This window comes from Phoxinus phoxinus, assembly GCF_949152265.1.
Source record: "Phoxinus phoxinus genome assembly, chromosome: 24".
In the NCBI taxonomy this organism is placed as follows: Eukaryota; Metazoa; Chordata; class Actinopteri; order Cypriniformes; family Leuciscidae; genus Phoxinus; species Phoxinus phoxinus.
The window spans coordinates 14,596,510-14,616,299 of NC_136899.1; the positions used below are offsets into that span (position 1 = coordinate 14,596,510).

Consider the following 19,790-nt stretch of genomic DNA (forward strand, 5'->3'; position numbering starts at 1 on the left):
CCCGTGACTCCAGAACCAGAAGCTCTTTAAAAGGAGGGGAAAGTCATCAAATTCATTGCGATCTGAGTTTACAGGCACACTCACACGTTTTTACAACCTAGCAAACAGACAGTAAACACCAGGTAATGCAATTTAACACATGATTAGGACGGAGCTAATTAGATCGTAGACAGTAAAACTAAGAGGGGAGTCGTAAAAGAGTGGAGCGCAAGACGAACAAAGCGCCTCAAACAAAAGAGCCCAAGATTCCTGCAGCTGAGCCCATCATGCAACAGAGCAGACAAGGTCTTCTCTCCCGATCCTCTTTCTTCTTGGCTCCTATCAGAGGTCAGGGGATTAATGGAGGACCTTGTGGCCTTCTGCAGCCTCTCAAAACATTTCCTTGCCCACTGGCTTCTTATAAATCAACGCACTTGTCTTTTCATCCTGCAAATCTCATTTCAAAGTCACATCCCGTTATCCTCGCAAGGCTACACGTCTAGACTCCTAAGTTATGGGGACTGCGTGAAAAAGAGGGAGTTTCAAGATCTTTGAGAAGAATATATTTACAATGCGCCTACTTTGAATAGGAAACCTTGATGTTAAGCAGAGTTGTTTCGTTCAAGGTTGGCATCCTGGTTCCAGGTATCAAGCACTCGTTGTTATGGAGATTGTCTGGATAACGATGCAGCATTTTCAGACGCAGTTCAGAAATTGCAACAACATATGATTTAGTTAAATGAATACAACCTTTATGCATTTCTAAATAATAACATCAAAATATTTGTATTCTATTCAACCCAAAATGAAAATATCATCATCTACCTGTGTTGATTGCGGCTCTTTTTCTCGATGAATGGAGGCTGTCGGTCCATACAATTTATGCACGATATGCCAAGACCTCTGAAGCCATTTCGACAGCTTTGTGTGATGATCAGTCACAAATTGAATAAAAATGTAATGTAAATAAAATTAAAATGTAAAATATATTTACAATCTTGTAATTGTGGCAATTACAAGTTGCAAATGTGGCTCTTATAATATAGTACAAGTTGTACAGACCACTTTTATGATTTTTATGGTGTTGCTTTATTTGTCATTTGTGACTTAAAAAAAAACAATTGTGTGACAGCCTAGATGCTGATAAACAATTATTTTATTATATGAAAAAAGTGACTAGTACGAATCATCATTCTTGAATGACTAGAAATGTCAAAAGAACCGCATTTTTTAAATCTTTAGTTAAGGGTCCAATTCTCACTAGTAATCATTAACTATTTGCTTATTATGCATATTATAGGATATTGGCTGTTTATTAGTACTTATAAAGGATATATTAACGCCTTATTCTGCATGACCATATTCTACATCACTAAACCTTACCCAATACCTAAACTTAACAACTACCTTACTAACTATAATAAGCAGTAATTAGGAGTTTATTGAAGCAAAAGTCATAGTTAATAGTGAGAATTGGACCCTAAAAAGTGTGACCAAAAGTGTTCCTGTCACTTTTGATCAATTTAAAGCATCCTCCCTGAATTAAGGTATCAATTTCTTTCTTTAAAAAAAAAAAACGTACCCCAAACTTTTGAATGGAAGCGCATTACAATGTTTAAAACACTAACAGATCAAATTTCAATATCTACCAGCAATCTGTGTTTATCACACAACTGCACATATCAACCTTCACTTTCAGTTTCTAAAACTGAAAAACAAAATATCATTATGACACTGACAGCCCCATCATCAATTTTGCAATATGATTTGTCCGCGTGTTCCTCCTGTCTAATCTATGCACATGAGAGTAGAGGAAGATGTGATAGGACCACGCAAGCCCAGTTTCCTTTTCCAATCAGAAAATGCAAAGGGTATATTAATCTGACATATAGAACCTGTCATGCATTTCTGAACACTTCCTCCGGCACGTACATCTCCGAAATACCAGCGACAAAAGGCAGCCCACATCTGTAATGATAATCTCTCTAAAAAAAAGAAATGCTGAAATAAAAGGAAAGCGTTGTCTTATTAATATGGATCATGACAACATTGGGGCAACTCATCAAGCTCCTTGTCCTAAGACATACCAGACACACACACACACACACACACACACGCACACAAAAAGCCTGTTGTTTGCTTTAGCAGCAGGAGTGTGTGACACCTCGGTCGTAATCCGCATTAACCCCTGGTGCACTCGTCGTTCGCGGGAATTTCATGTCTGAAAGATGAGAGGGGGTTCCAGACAGACAGAAAAACACTCTCAAATTGCTCCTCTCATTTCCATTAGATAAGTCTGATTAAGGTGCTTATAATTGATTGGGCAACTAATGAACCCCTGCTAAGAAATTCACAATCCTCATCCTGAGGTCTGCAGGACAAAAGTACACGTTCGCTCACTTATCCGCCAGTGGCTCGCTTAAAAGCAAACGTATCCTCTTGTTCTGAGGCTTTAAACAAGACTGTCACTTAAGACACTGAGTGCAAGTAATAGTCCATAATTTGGGCAAGGACATCCCTAATTACAGGTTGTCAAAAAATATTTTTTTAAATGAATAAATCAACACATCTCGGGATAGTGTTTCCTACTACTTGCGGTTAATTACGCAACAATGAGTTTCATTGTCTAGTATACGCTTACAATTCCCCTCTGAAAGTTTGTTCTCAGGAGAAGCGCTCTGCGATGATTAATGTAGAACAGCTCTTAACCGCAAGACGCGTGTCACATATCAAGTTAAGGGAGGATCTCAATCCTTGGTTTTTGCACTAAAGCGTAACTAAGAAAGCAGACAAAGGATAGGGTTTGTTTCAGGGAAGGAATCTCTAAATGTCAGTGTTAGTTTGCTCCTGACTGAGTCTTTCGGAGCGATCGAGAAAACTGGAATCAGGAGACTATTTCAGGTCTGTGGATCGGGTTGTGCGTGAAACCCAGTCGTTCCCAAGCGCTTGTAAATGTAGTTTAATAAAGCTCTCCTTCCGCTCACCTTGAGAATACAGAAGAGCGATGACTACTGCGGTTATACAAGGAACCCTGAGAAAAGGATTCATAAAGGAAAAATATGTACAAAAGACATGTGGGCGTAAGTCACAAAACATGTCCTGGTTGTAGTTATATATTTTTTTGTTTTGTAACAGTATTTTAGTGGCAATTAAGCACACTTGATCCATACATTCACTATTGAGCATGGTTAATGCTATTATTCTCAATATAATTTTTTGCTCAAAATATATATATATTTCAAATAAACGTGTCAAAGGCTGTACAGCAAATACTATTATACTGTATGCTTAAACACTTCACAATTAACATTATTTAACATTTTCTTTTATTCTGCAAAGATGCATTCAATTGATCAAAACTGACAGTCAAGATATTTACAAAGTTACAAAAGAGTTCTGCAGCAAATACTGTATAAGCTGGTCTATTTATCAAAGAATCCTAAAACAAATTTTTAGGTTTCCACAAAAATATTAAGCGGCACAACTGTTTTCATAACTGATCATAAAAATAAATATTTCTTGATCACCAAATCAGCATATAAGAATGATTTTTGAAGGATCATGTGACACTGAAGTAATGATGCTTAAAATGCAGATTTGCCATCACAGGAATAAATAGCTTATTTCAAAATAAATATTGTAATATTTCAAAATATTACGGTGATTTTGACCATATAGATGTAGGATTGGTGACTTTCAAAAACATAAAAAAATACCCCAAACTTTCAAATGCAACTGTATATGAATACAAACATAGATTTATATATAGGATATTATTGCAAATATATTCAATAATGTACACTTAATTTTCTTGCGAAATATCATTTCTTATTATTTCCTAAGTTTTGTGGTAAATCTCTCATGGGCATGTTCTTAATAGGTTTCATGAGATTCCTTCGTTTATTAATTTCAAAGGGACCAAACGGAATGAATTGATGAACTGATGATCACAGCCCACTCTGTAGTTTGGGCAAACAATCAATTCACACACACCTCCCCAAATAACACTAATCAATGGCCATTGGCAAAACACTGTGCTCTGTTGGCACCAAGGTGCTAATGAATGTAGCACTTAGCAAGGGTGCGAAAAAACAGCAGCTTCGTGTCAGAAGAACTCAATAGAGGTGTTGTGGTCTGAAATAATCATTTTACCACTAACACCCACATATGCAATGAACTTGCAGATAAGGCAAGCATATGTTCTCACTCTGCTACTAAGCCTTTGTTTTGTTTTGCTCCTTGAAGAATAAACAAAAGCTTTTTAACAAAGATTAACAAACGGAAAATGAAAACCAGTTTTGACGTGAGCTGACAAAATCCACCGAGCTCAAGTCAACAAACATTCCTCACAACTTTGGTCTATGGGTATGACAAACAGATTTTTTTATAGGCTAACTCAACAAACAGATTAGATAAAATGGGTTAATTCAATAAAAACGTTTTTTTTTATTTTTTTTTATCAAAAGGAGCCCTTTAGTATTTGGTGCGTGAGATTGTTTGGAATCAAGGCTGCATACATGTTTAAAATGAGCCCTATTTAAATGGTAATACTTGTAAAACATGACACAAATATGGTCATTTCGTCTTGGTGAATCACAGCCAAACCAACTGAATAATACTCATTGCACAACTCAACACCAGAGCAAACTTGTGTGCGAAAGAAATCTCAAGAGTGATTAAAATCTTGTGGCTTTGAAAAATCGAGTGGGAAGCACGACTCTGGCACCGTAGTTAACTCCAATGAGTCTGGCACTTAAGAGTCCGTCAAGGTGCTTAATGCCCTATTATCAAACCCTTTGTGTTTGGAGAGGCCTCTTTAGGTATCAACAAGTTGCCCTTAATGTGCAAGTTCATGTTTAGATTAGTGGCCCGACAATCGTATCCTCTGGCAGGCCGATTCAAAGCTTGTTGAGGGATGGGCATTTGAGGGGGGTCGGTGAGGGGAAAAGAAAAGACGTTTCCCTCCCCTTCGCCCTATCATCTCTTGACGCTTCGTTTGAGGTCCCCCGCATTCTAATACGCCCAACTTTGAAAGTCGTTTCCTAAGAAAAACAGATGACAGACACGCAAGGGTGAGTGATGGTGCAATGGAAGGGCTTTGTTTTCTCACCAAAGCCCGCGGCTGCTGGTGCGACGGGCCGTCAGGGGGGTCTCGATGGGACGGTTTGAGACAGCGACGTTCAAAGACAGGCTAATGGGGTCTCGCCGCAGTGTGGGACCGCTTGACAAATGGGTGCTGATCAACCCGCTACCTCCTGCTGAAAGCAGGGGCTGCAAAAAAGGGAAAAAGTCGCCTCTAGGATGCTAGGCTTTGGGGGATGTAGAGAGAAAAGGGACTGGTATCACTAAACCGCGACCTCACGTTATCATTATTCGTTTTCACCCCCGACACGTCGCAAGCAGTGATGATAAGAGCTGACATTCGTCCCGGACGACTTTTGATGAATGTCCAAAAGCAGAAGAGATGAATGAGCAACGTTTAATGACCCTAAAAATCTTAAACAAGCCAACGAGAGACTGAATCTTCATTAAAAGGAGGGATTGACTATAATAAAAGTGGAGAAACCCATTGAAGTCCTATTTGATTCACTACTCAGTGAATTAACCTATAAAAATCGAGTCATTTATCTCAAAAATGCACCCGTCCCAATATAACAACCTCATGTGATTCCACACACAAGTCTTTCAGTGTGACCAGTGTAAGGTCAGTGAAAATCCAGCTGCTTCTATTAGGCAAGAAACTGCAGGAAACGTTCTGGGGGGAACCACATGACAAACGCTCACACACAATACCAACTTTAAGAACTTTTTGTGTGTGTGTGTGTGTGTGTACATATGTAGATACCCATTTAAAAATATCTGCATAAATTAGGCAGAACAGCTCTTATTATTAGACATGTATGCACTTTCTTGTTATTGTTAGGATTAACATTTATGGAATAGTTAGCTCTTTTTAGCGTTTAAACTACCATTCAAAAGTTTGATTTTTTTTATTAATTATTTTATTCAGCATGGATGCATTAATTTGATTTTAAAAAAAGATACAGTAAAGACATTTATACTGTTACAAAAGATTTCTATATAAAAAAATGCTGTTCTTTTGAACTTTTGATTCATCAAAGAACCCTGAAATCATAAATGTATCATGGTTTCAACAAAATATTAAGCAGCACACCTGTTTTCATAAGCACCAAATATTTCTTAAGCACAGAATCATCATAATATATTGATTTCCGAAGGATCATGTAACACTGAAGACTGGAGTAATGACGCTGAACATTCAACTTTGCCATTGCAGGAATAAATGACATTTAAACTATATGAAAATTTTGAAAATAGAAAGCAGGTTTTACAAATATGAACAATATTGTACAGTTTTACCATATTTCTGATCGAATAAAAACAATAAAACATCCTTCTGACCAAAAACATTTGAATGGTAGTAGTGTATAATTTTAGAAGCCCTAGCTTCAGTTGATTTGTGCTAAAGAAATCTTAAAAGATAAAAATGTTATTAATTTGTTGTAGTGTAGCGCAATAGCGGAGTCATAATTCCACAATACTTCCATATTAGAATGAGTTGTATAACCCTTCCCAAAACACGTCTCTTATCATTTAGAATCGAATTTTGATTAATTTGCCCAGAGCCTTTATAATATTGAACGGGAGCCCATTTTTTAACATACCCAACAATCAGCTAAAAATATCCTACTATTTTCCTACTATATCATTATTTTTCAAACCTATTTGAACTTCTCTCATCATGCCATTCATTTAACAGGTTTTTGCTTGGTGGAAAAAATTATCCTCCAAACAATGAAGATTAGGCAAGGCCCTTTTGGTTGTGTTTTTACGTAAACGGATTTCCTACAGGTGCCGTTCTAGGAGACACAGACATTATGCAAGGCTTAGTCCGTGTCAAAGGGAGAAGACGAGAACAGCTGCCGAGTTGAGTAACATGCCGAGACCCCTGACAGAGGCGGCCTGCTGTACTAACGTCTCCAGCCCTGGGCCGGAGAAGACTTCAAACGGCCCAGCACCCGGCGGGAGATCTTCTGAAGATGTACACAGCAGCCTCTCGCCCATGAATCAGGCCTGTCAATGGCTGCCCATCCTCTCAACAGGTGTCCGAATTGTCGCACAATCACTTTCTCCTCGCCTGACATAATGAAAGAGCCGTTTTCCAACAAGAGGAAAGCGTTCTCACCATGAACGAGATTTCTGTTGCAAACAAACAAGCACATAATGAAAGATACAAGATCCAAGGGCTACAATTAATTGCTCGAGAACAATGTCTCAGTTCTGTTAGGAAGTGAAGATGCCAGGAGAAAAGGTCTCAAAGTCTTTCCAGTCATGGGGGGGAGCAACAACAACTAGCCTTTAAGAACTTTTCATGGTTTTTATGCTTCCCCGCAGACTGAACTGAAACAATCTGGCTGAAGCTTTAAATGGATAGTTCACCCAAAAAATTAAAACTTGAAAAATTCTGTGGAACATCAAATAATATATTTTGAAATATGCTTTTCTTTGTCCATACAATAAAAATGAATGAGGTCCAATTAATATCTTGGACACCACTGACTTTCATTGTATGGACAAAAAACAGTATCTTTAGATTTGGAACGATATGAAAGTGAGTAAATGATGACGAAAAATGTCATTTTGGGAGAACTAACTCTTTTATCTAACCCAACTCTAGTGCTCTTGCTCTAAATGTTAGGGTGTTCAGGCAATTTTTAGTTTATAACCTTTTGTCAGAGTGCGTCTTTTCTACATTTCTTTTAAATAAATGTCACTGTTTGTTTGATATTTTGTTAAAAACACCAAATGTAAAAATAGACGATAGATAGATATTCAAGAACTTCTGGTCTCTGACAGTCAGCCCTTAGTCTTCATTTTAGAGCTTCAGAATCTGCCAACTTCAGATCTCTCCTGATGTATGAGGTTGCACTATTCCCAGGACTCAGCTTGAAGGCTGGATGCAAAGGCTCTTGGGAAAAGAGCAGCCAGCTGAGCACAGCGTGCACACGCAGCAGCAGCCAAATTCGCCCTGTCACATTCGATTTCAGGGCCTCCATGTTGTATAAGCAACACCTCGTGCAGGGGCTCTGTGAGCTCCCCGCTTTGACATGTTTGTTGCCGCTGTGGGCTGACACTTATGTTACTTCAGCTCTGTAGAACATGGACAATTTAAAGGCCTTAACCAGCCAAAAATGGACACGGTGTTCCTGGAATCAAACACTCTGGGATCAACATGCTGGACCAGTTCAAGCAACTTTTCAAGTACTATTTTCACGAGCGCCCTAATGACAACATTAAAATCGATTCGCCGAATCAAAACCTACATATACAGCATTCGAAAAAAGACATTAAGAGCCGAGAGAGATGTGCAGCTTAGTATGTATTTTGGCCTTCAGTGAGTTCGGAGTGAATGCAAACATATGTTGGGCAGATGGCATTACGTGGCTGGCACAGGGTCGGCGGGGGCGCTCAGCTGTATATCTAAGACGCCCAGGCCCTCCAGGAATGCACATGGATGGCCAAGGATCAGGGCAGGAGGGGTGTCAGGCTATAGGGGCTTGAGGCCTTCTTTGGCAGTGAGAAAGAGCAGGGCCCTGGGCCCTGTGAACTGACAGGCTCTGCAGGAGCCAGGAAAGTGCAGCAGCAACTCAACACGCTTCTCCGCAGGACTCTGTCAATTCTACCAATGAGTTAGTGTCAAAAAGTGACTATGGGGAAACATCACATAGATTACAGCCACTTAATGTTCAACATCCTAATGCTGTCTGTGATATATATGATACAAAATAAAGTGTGGCTGGTTTAAGAAGCTAAATCAAGTAGACAAATCAATTATGATGGATTAATAAAATGCTACACACTGATAGACTCTTCTCTTGTGCACTGATAATCTTATACTGTAATCTCCAGGAAAGAGTTATCAATGGACCCCATGACATTCCCACTGGCTACATAGTTAGTGAGATAAGAGAGTCCATCTGAACAACCCCCAGCACACGTGCCTCAGCCCACATGCATCACAAACCCCATCCGTATACATGTGAGGCTGATTGCTCAACCTTGATCACGCATGTCCACCTACTCGGAGTTGTTAATATTAAAGTCATACCTGACATCGCTGTACTTTCCATGAAACATTTTAAGGCAAACCGGGGCAAGTTGTCACATCTCAGTAGCTATAAGGTTCAAAAGTCTAAATTACACAAATGTGTTTTCTCAAGCAGTGATTTAGCATGTTGGTTAGAAATATATTTAAAACCCTCTAAAATCAGAAAAACGTATGTTGTGAATTGTCCTCCAGACACAACATAATAACAATAATAAATACGTAATAACATTATATAGCATGCATTATTACTATTATTATGATTAGTTAGTAGTAGTAGTATATTCATTTTCTACAATTGTAAAATAAAAATATACATATAATTAATTATATTTTAATTATATATTATAATTGTATACATTTATTATTATATAATATTATAATTAGTGCTGTCAAATCAATTCATCGATTAAGCGCATCTAACTTAACAGTTTTTGTGTGTGTGTGCATGTGTATAAAATATATTCTAAATGATGATGATTATAATTAAGTAGTACTAGTATAGATATACATTTTCCATTAGTATACAAATGATATATTATACAATTGTATACATTTAGATTATTTGTTGTACGAACCAATGCCAAACTATGAAAGAAAAGCATAACTATTCCAACAGTAAATTAAAGTCTTTAAACTGAATTTTGAATTACCGTATATGATATCCATTTTCAAAATCTCAGCATAGTTGAGGCAAACTCGTCTGTTACGAGACAGATCATTGTGTAAGTCCATTGTGATTTCGGAAGTCCATTTAGATAAAATGTGTGACTATGTTTTGCCAGTTTAGTACTTTGCACATTACAACTTCCCCCATTAAGTGTGACAACACCTCCCGCTATTGGGGCATGTTGTCACAAAAAGTCCATTTGTTTCCTATATAGATATCTTTCAAAAACAACCATGAGAAATATTCAATGCAGTAGAAAGTGTTACAACTAGTTCCATTTACCACAAACTACACAATGACAATGAAAGAGCCCTGCACTCATTCTCGCTGAAATGGATTATCATTAGAAGCAATGACTGCAAACTGTGGGGCAGTGGAGCAACTTGGGCCAAAAAGTGTCACAATCCAGAACCACCCTGGGTTCATTGTTCTGACTCCTTTTGTGGCTGGACGCCACTGTACTAAGGAATCTGGAAAAGAAAGACTCCCTAACAGTCGGTCATGCACCAGTGCTTTTGGCAACAACAAGTCCATGGCCTATATTGCCTTCATTTTGCTCTGGCGGCAGTGTCCCCACAACAGAAATCCCTATTACTGGTTATAGAACGGGCTTTATTAGAGAGTGGAGCTTTGAAGGGCAGAACAAAAGAGTGTCCTATGTTTAGATTAGATAATGTAAGCAACCGCTTTTCTGCATGGATGACAGTACACAATAAGCCACCTCATGAATACTAGCCAGTCTAGATCCTAGGGCTCTTTTTGTTTCATAATTACAGCAAGAAAAATGAAATAAGAAAACCTAATCAAATGCGGTCTGGTCTGTCACTAAATCACGCTTATCATTAACAATGGGAATAATGGCTGTGCGTGTTCTGATTGCCTGAATGTTGGCGGTGATAAAATCTTGACGAGTGAGATTGCGCTGGTAAGTAACTGGCTGCGTATAGTAGGATATATCCAAGGAAACTCTGCAAACAAACAATGCAATAAAATGTCTGTGCACAACATGTTCTCCCCAATGAATCTTCATAATGAACACCTCTTATTGACAGCATACGCCGTGATGCTTTCAGACCTGTCAGCACAAGGCTGACAATCGGTTTGGCATTTTCCCAATATTAGTTTTAATTTAAGTAATTTTGTATTCCAACGCAATCAATAAATCGGCATGGAATACGGTCAACTGGCAAGAAACACTGTGGGAAAATACCAGCCTGTTGAAATGATAAATCATTTCTCTAAAACCCTCTGTATCTGAAACCCATTTAGCATTAATTTAGGTCACACGGACCATGTCTCAATGTTACTGTATCAGACATAAAATATCAGTGGCATGTGCAAACAAAATGCAGCTAAAGTTTTTCAGAACATGTTTTAGCAAAAAAAAAATGACTAGTCTCGTGGTGAACCTAATCTTTAATCAAAATCTGAAACTTTGCTTCTGCTCTGGAATGGCGTTCCTTCTCTAATGATGTCAGTTTGATGGCTTGTGTAGAGTATCCTAAACCACTCCCCTCCAACCGCCAGTCTGCTATGAGCGAGGGATAGAGAGGAGCTGAGCGAAAATAAAACCCTGCCCTCTATTCGAAATTCTGTTTAACTTGGAATTACGTAACAACACTGAAGTAAAGTCGGTTGCAACTTCTGGTTCACGGAGACTTGGTGATTAGTGTAAACTTTTTTTAGTGGTCTGTGTCAGTCAGTCAATCAGATGAAGTCAGTCAGTCGACGAATACAGTCAAGTCAGAGGAGATCCATACTCCAATCCAGAAGGGGCGCGCGCGGCAATGCAACGCCATTTGCTAACCGCCAAACAGGAAAAAGAGCAGCGCATGTGCGAATAACTTGAGCGCTTGAAAACAAAGTCCACTGGACGCCGAAAGCGTCTTTCTGTGCTCATGGACAAAAGAGTATACTTTGAAAGGGTGTGCATGAAACTGAGTGGAATGTGGAATATTTTATATTTTCAAGCTTTGAATGTTTAAATATAATCTAAGTGGAGCAAATTATAACACTGCTAACGAGCAAATTTTATTTTTCATTATTCTATTTATATACTTTTATAACACGAGATGCTTTTCAGTTTTGTAACTGATACCTTTTGTTTTTAATACACTAAAGGAGGCTGTACTGTACCAACTACCTCAGTGGAGACTAAATGCCACTATTTGCAACAAACTGTAATTAGCACAACTGTCTGTACAAATTAAATGAAAAGAAACCCAGCTTTGGGCATTTGTTGCTTTTTCTATGAACACTTTAGTGTATGGTCCAATTCTCACTATTAACTAGTTGCTTATTAGCATGCATATTACAATCATTTTTGCTGTTTAATAGTACTTAGTTATAAAGCACATATTAATGCCTTGTTCTGCATGAACATATTCTACATCCCTAAATCCTACACAATACCTAAACTTAACAACTACCTTACTAGCTATTAATAAGCAGTAATTAGGGGTTTGAGACAAAAGTCATAGTAATAGTTAGTTAATAGAGAGAATTGGACCTTAAATTAAAGTGTGACCATTTTTTAGAACAAACAATTAAACGACAGACAGACATTGCCGTTATATTACCTGGTCGTGGCTAGCTGGAATGGAGCTCCCAATGCCGTGGAAAGTCATCTGCACAGGTGAGAGGGTCAGGTAGGTCATGAACTCTTTGTCAGTTTGCCGATCTGAGTATTGCACCTGCACGACACAAGAGAAAGCAAGGGAGTATTAAATATTACAGTACGTGATGCAATTTACAGCATGCACTGCACCGCGGTTCTGACCTTGGAAAACGTTTTGTGGGAAAAGTATGAACTGGATCCTCAGTCTTGGCTGGTGGTTTGTGCTCAGTTTTACTCAATAACCGCAGTGGTTTTAGATTTTAATCTTCATCCTCGTGAATGGTTCACAATCTAGCTTTCTCAAGTGCGCTGATGGCAAGCGATACAGTGATTTAGAGCCGAGCTCTGGCCCCGTTTGGGGTTTCTGAGAACACCTCTGCATGTCAAACTCCACTCAGCAACACCCAAAGGATTGTGTGTGTGTATGTGTGTAAGGATTTCGGACACTATACTGGGGCACTTTGATCATGTTATGCCTGACCTATATACATATCCAGGCCATTTTAAAGATTTTTTTACGTGCAGAACTCACTGAACTAAAAAAAGAAATAGCTTTTTCATGTTATTAATTTAAGAATGGATTTGGTAGATGCCTCAATTTTTTTGGGGGGTGAACTATTTCTTAAAAGCACTCTTATGTGGTCTTGTACAGATTTTGGAAAAGTTTCAGTCGCTCTATGGGAAAAAACGCATATGGTTGTCTGGATGACTGGATACAATGTGTGACTGACATTCTGGACGTTCTAAGGAGCTTCTAGAGAGCTCCTTAGCACAATAAATATCTTGGACTAATGCTCATTTCAAGAAAAAAAGAAAGAAAGATGCTCCTCTGTTCTATCATGTCCTGTTTAGAGTGATCTAATATTAAATTATACACATGCAAATCTCCTCTGATGCATAGATACGGACGAAAAACAAACACAGTTGACAGTTGCAAAGTCTAAAAGATGATCAGGCTAGTTGGTTTTTAACAGAGAACAGAGATACAAGTAGGGGAGAGTTGCTGTCATGTAGCCATATATTTAAAAAGCGCCCACTATATACTACTGAATACAAGGTCAATGCATAAAACTGAGAATCCTCATGAGAAGAAAAACAGATCAATGACTGCAATTGCAGACTGAAGGAATCTCTCACTCCATGAACGTGTGTTTATGTTTAGTCTTCAAGTGGTTTGATGGGCCAGATCCACGGGGCATTCCGCTGTGAAGTGTGTTTTAAAGACAATGTTAACAACACGGTTTGCAAGAAGCACAATGTGTGATTGGCGTTCGCAGCTCCAGGAAACAGGAACTGCTGACATATACAAACATCTCGTGTCTGCTGAAGAGAAGAAACGATTGGCCACACTGAGTTGGTTCATATTTCTGTTCTATTCTACGTGAACAGATCGTTCCCTTCATCTTATTAGGGCTGTCATTTTAAAACAGCAATTTATTAAGATTTTCAAATCATGTTTCTCAGAAGATAAATGTTAAATGCACAACATTGTAATTTAGTCGATTGAGTAATCATCACATAATTAGTAACTGATTTGATTAAAATGTTTAATCAATAAACATAAAACGTTATAAATATAAAAATATAATCCTAATTATAACCATATTAATATATTACAATATAGTAACACTATAAATAGTTTAATATAAGAATATAGATCTTTAAATATATATTTAAAATATTTGCATAAATTACCAAAACTTTGAACTTTGGAGAGCAAAATATAAAGTAGATAAATAATATATATATATATATATATATATATATATATATATATATATATATATATATATATATATATACATACATATACACACTATACTATTATATATATATTAATCATTTCGGAGAGCTAATATAGATATTTCTTTATATATTTTATAATCACCATTATGGAGCACAACACAACACCTGGACCAAATGACATTCATTTCAACTTAATCTAATATGTTTGAGCTATAACGCAAACATACGCTGACTGTGTATCCGTTAGTGGTGCTGGGTTTGATTTAAAACTTTTCCAAATGCACTTAATTTTGGTTGAGTATCGTCACTTTGAGCAAATAACTGCGGGCCACCATCAAGCTCAAGACACCAAGATCAGTGCCAGCTTCCTGTCATCCCCAAGATTCATCTCCCTGACAAACTTTGTTTTCAAAGATCGCTCCTCGCTCAAATACGCCACAGTCATACAGCTGGGCCCCATCAGAACGAAGCAAAAATAAGACCATAAGGGATTAGCACGTCTAGCATGTGTTTGCTAATGAAAATCCCAGCATAAACACCAGCTCCAGGAACAGGGAAAGGGCAAGAGGGACAGAAACAAACCGTCCCGCACTTTGATGCTTGGACAGAGGAGATGCGTTTGATGTCGACTGTGTATAAGACGGAGATGTGCAGTGGAAAAGGAGCCAAGCCAAGCGTAGGACGCTGCCAGTGCTATTTGAAGTGCTTTTCACACACACAACAGAGCAGAGTATGGGGGGGGGGGTAAGAAAAACAAAAAAGAATAAACCGCGTCACGAGGCGAATCTTTTTGGCACAGATGTTCAAAACATACATCATCCCATAGTTTTTATTTTCATTAAAGTGGGATTTGCTACATAGCGAGGAAGAGAAAATTAAAACAAAATGGAGCGACATCTTGCCTTTGACTTAAGCGCATGGACCAGTGATCTTTATCAGGATGATATTGCTGGTGGATTTAACACATGAGTATGTCTGATAACATCATATTGCAGTTACACATACGCTAAACCAGCAGTGCAAGTCATAACAAGACTGTTTATGATACGTCTAGCTTCAGCATGTCTATTTAATGCTCTCTTGGAAAACTGGGGTGAACATTTCTAAATGGAAAAGGAGGGAAAAGTCTAAAAATAATTAACTGGGCAAATCATTTACTAACAATGAACAATATTTTTACAGCATTTATTAATTTGGGATAATATATATATAAACACATTTCAGGAAGTGTACAATAAATGAACATTAGATATGATAATAAAAAATTGTCATATTAAATATGCATATTATATATATATATATAGGCATGAATCTAAATTATAAATGCTGGGAAAATTATCCATTAACTAAAGTTATCGAATTAATTTGACTGAAAATAATTACCACAGAATATATATATATATATATATATATATATATATATATATATATATATATATATATATATATATATATATATATATATATATATTGAAGTAGAAGACTGATATAGTATTTTCTTGTGAATCGTAGTCCAATAATATTTTTTTTATTTTATTATAATATTTTTTTACAGTGCATATCATCTGAAGTGGGTTAGATAAAGCTTCACTTTTCCTTACCAAATATGGCTCTTTTTACCACTAAAGCCAACACTGCACATCAACAAATTTGATACATGCCGGAATTTAACAGTTATAACATAAATATATCTTTAATCGCCTCATAATTCATCCAAAAAACAATTATTCACCTATTATTGGATCAAATAGGAGGCATACCAGTGCCAAAAACATCTTGTGAATCATATCCTTCGCCATAAATGGAGCGAGTCACCTTCAAAAGCCCACATCAATCCACTTCTATAATTGAAATTATGAACCTGAAGCTACTGCTGAGTTATACAACTCCAGATGTTCTCGGATCAAATTAAATCACTTTCATATCATCAGTCAGTGCTTTGCCATTAAGGGCAGGACGGTGGGTTACGGGTTATAAAGATTCTGCAGGTGGTCAGCACGGAAATTAAAGCGTGATTAAAACTTATGAATGGTCGGTCATAAGATTGACTTGAAGGCCGGGTTTTCATGTTTGGGCTTAGCTTTGTGATTAATGAAAAAGTATTAGGGATGCACTGATAATACAATTCTGTCTGTTAATGTCACCATGTTATGGCAGATAACTGATATGCCAAAAATAAAATAAATTAAACATAGAAATGTACAAATGGGGAAATTAGCATGCACAATTAAATATTCAATATCTGACAATATATATATATTGAATTGGCAGATATTCATAAATTATAAATCTTTTTGATTAATTATTTTAATATTCTGGTCAAGTCACTATGCTTTATCATAATCCCCATGCAGACTTTCCATTGGAAGCAAGGTTATCATTGGAGGAGGTCCCGCACTGATATAAAAGATCAAACGCTTCCATCAGCTGTATATGAAGCGATTAATGAAGTGATTAATGGCATGACTAAACGGCAGTTGGCATATAGATGCTGAACGCTAACGCCCGCGATCAAAGCCGCCAGCACCTCACAGAGATGCATGTGTGCCCGGAGCTGGCAGGATGAGAAATATAAGCACGGGTTCTTCTATCAGCTCGTCTCCATTCATCTCAAAACGAAGCCGCGATTCACTAGAAGGTCAGAAAACATCAATGGGCGCTATTTGAAAAAATAACGGAGAGCCTTTGCTCTGAATCTAGGTATGCTGGTATTTCTAGCCAAGGTTAGAAACTTTGTGAGAAACAGACAAACAGAAAGACAAACAGACGGGTAGTGAGCAGAGGGACTCAGAGGGTGGGAGGGAACAGAAAGAGCGAGATTAAATAAAGGGAGAGGAAAAGCTGAAATGGGCAAGGGGAAAAAAAGAGCGATATGGTGAGATTGAGAAGTATACAGTCTGAAACTAAAGTACAAAAAAGTTTTCTTTTGCTTGGTTCGAACAAATGATCAGTGAAAAGAGATGCTTAACTTATAGAAAAGTTTGATCGTCAACTATGTTACACGATAAGTGATATTTTATATTCATTATATATAGCTCATCAAAAATAGAAATAGAAAATAAATAGTGCAGTCAAAATGAATGCATTAACGCATGCGATACATTTTTTCAGTTTAACGTGTTAAAAATATTTAACGCAATTAACGCAGTATTTTCGCGGAAGGTCTTAAAGTGACAGAAGCAATAAACCTGCTGTTATTAAGGATGATCAAAGAACAAAAGAAAAAGAGAAAATGACATTCACTGCTCTTGACTGAATACAATTTTTACCTTTAATACGGATTAATCTATATTTAAGTTATAATTTATGCAGTGAAGACTGTGAAGTGTTAATTCAATTTCTGTATATATCCTACCTGTTAGACCTACCTGAAAATCTTAAAGCACTGTTTACATGGGTCAAAAACAACGAAAACAATAACTTTTTCTGCATTTTGACAGGGCAAGTAAAAATATGAACCAGTCTGACTGAGCCAACAGAAAAAAATATATAAATATATTGAAGGGCACGGGTAAATGTGACATTTATTATATGGGTTTGTGTGAAGATTTGAGTTCACTTAAATTATTAATAACAGAAAAAATTGGGTTTTTTTTAATCGATTGACAGTTCTTAAAATAAATCATTAATATTTAATGCAACTGCGTTCTTAAAAAGTGGGATCCTACTGGTTTAATTAGGTTTTTAAAAAATGTTTTATTTAAATTAAAAACAAATTGAATGGGAAACATGGATGTAAATGTGGCCTAAATTAAGTAGTCTGGGAACAAATGTTGGTTTGAAGATACTGAAAAACTTGTTAAATAGATTATACTTTTGGTAATGAAGTAAAACACAGCAATATTTGTAAAACATTGAGGGTAAAAAAAGAAAAGAGATTATTTACTACGAAAAGGTCATAACATCTGAAGATGCTTTTGATGCTGGGTTAATTTTGTGTTAGTTTATCAAACATCTCTAATAGGTCTCACAACAAAAAGATTAGACACCAAAATATACCGTATTCATGGAAAGTGTCAAACTATACTGTAGAGTGCAGAACTGTGGTACTACGGTATGTTTCACGCAGCCTCATATGGCGTGATAAGATGAATGGGGTTCATAAAATGAAAAGGCGTTGGGACTCATCCCTAACATGAGCTCTTACCTACTGCTCTCCGCTCTCCCAGACTGCTTTGCAGCTCACAGGCTCAGCACAAAAGGCCCTTTATGATGTGCACCTGACATGCGGCGAAGAGCAGCGTTCCCACAGAGATTGGCTTTACTGCTCCACCTCTCCTCTCGCTTTCGTCCTCTCCGAATCTCTGTGTCCCCAGTCTGGGGAATGAGCGTTAGCTGGCAGGGCTCCGGTTGCTCGACCAAAGGGAGATTTGGGGAAAGATCCATCTCTGGGTCCGTCTAAAGCTGCACCAAATAAGTCACCCAGTTGACCAAAAGAGGCTCAAGAGTTTAACCAGATCACTGAAGGTTACTAAATAATCTGAAGCATGTCAGATCAGTCAAGGGGGACTTGACAGAGAAAAAATATGTTTTGAGTTTTAATGCAGCTTTAGCTGTGCACTCTATAAAAGCAAAGCCTCAGTTCACCCAAAAATTATGTCATACGCACCCTCATATCATTACAAACACATATGCTTTTCTTTCTTATGTGGAATATAAAAGGAGAAAGTCTGACGGGTCGCTCTTTTCCATGCAACTACAATGAAAGGTGACTGATGTTTTAAGCTTCAAATGATGTGAACAAATCATTCTTTCAAGTTGGATGTTTTCAATTAATGGATCCAGTTCACAAATGTGGTAAGAATGATTTGTTCTCAATCAGACTGATCTGAATCTCAATGATCCAGAAATCAAACAGGGTTGTAATGGTTGCCTAAATTAAGTTCTCCTTTAGTAGGGACAAGTTAGTTTGGAACCAAATGGTGATTTTTATATATCCCTCCGAATCATTGAATCGTCGAATGAATGAATTGTTATTTTGAGGATCTTTTCAATGAATCAATTGATCCAGTTCACAACAGTGGTAGTTCTGTTCCTCATAAGACAAGCCATGACTGGCAGTTTTTAGACAACAATTGGAAGTTTAGGAACAAATATTTTTACTGGGTTAAATGTAATAAGCCCTTTACATGTTGGTTAAATGGAGGCCATTCCTGTCTAAACAAATGATTCTTGTCCAGAATAAGCTGGATCAGACTTTATGCCAATAAATAACTGGTAAAATCCCTATGTGAAGGTTAGCTAGAGCGCGGGCACTAACTCAGATGTGAAGCTCATCAACAGAACAATAACATTTCACTTATACGACAGAGATATAGAGAACAAAAAAGAAAGAGAGCACATGTTGTGCATTACTCAAACGACTCCATTATTTCTGCCCTACTTCCATCACATGTGGCCTGAGACAACAGCAAAAGAGTTTTCTCCAACTCTCTCTGCACCAGCATTGCTTCCAAAAAGCCAATATGCTGATGCCCCTATCTAATTTTCAACCTCTGGCTAAATTCCATCAATCAAATCCCTTTACTCTCTGAGGCCCCATGTGTCTAACAAGACCTGAATGAACCAATATCAACTGCAAGTAAATTCCAAGAACGCCAAAGACAGCCTTGTGCTAGGTCCTTATTTTTACAAGGCACGACCGTATTTGT

The 19,790-nt window shown here is 37.4% G+C and overlaps 1 protein-coding gene across 4 annotated transcripts in view; it reads right to left on the reverse strand.

Annotated features, from left to right (window-relative positions):
* Nucleotides 1–19,790, reverse strand: part of stau2 (staufen double-stranded RNA binding protein 2) — a 121,157-nt gene that overhangs the window by 23,890 nt on the left and 77,477 nt on the right. For all 4 annotated transcript variants that reach the window (XM_079601678.1, XM_079601676.1, XM_079601677.1 and 1 more), the window contains one exon: nucleotides 12,356–12,469. In XM_079601678.1, the coding sequence (XP_079457804.1) occupies nucleotides 12,356–12,469 (114 nt within the window). The remainder of the gene's footprint in view (nucleotides 1–12,355; nucleotides 12,470–19,790) is intronic.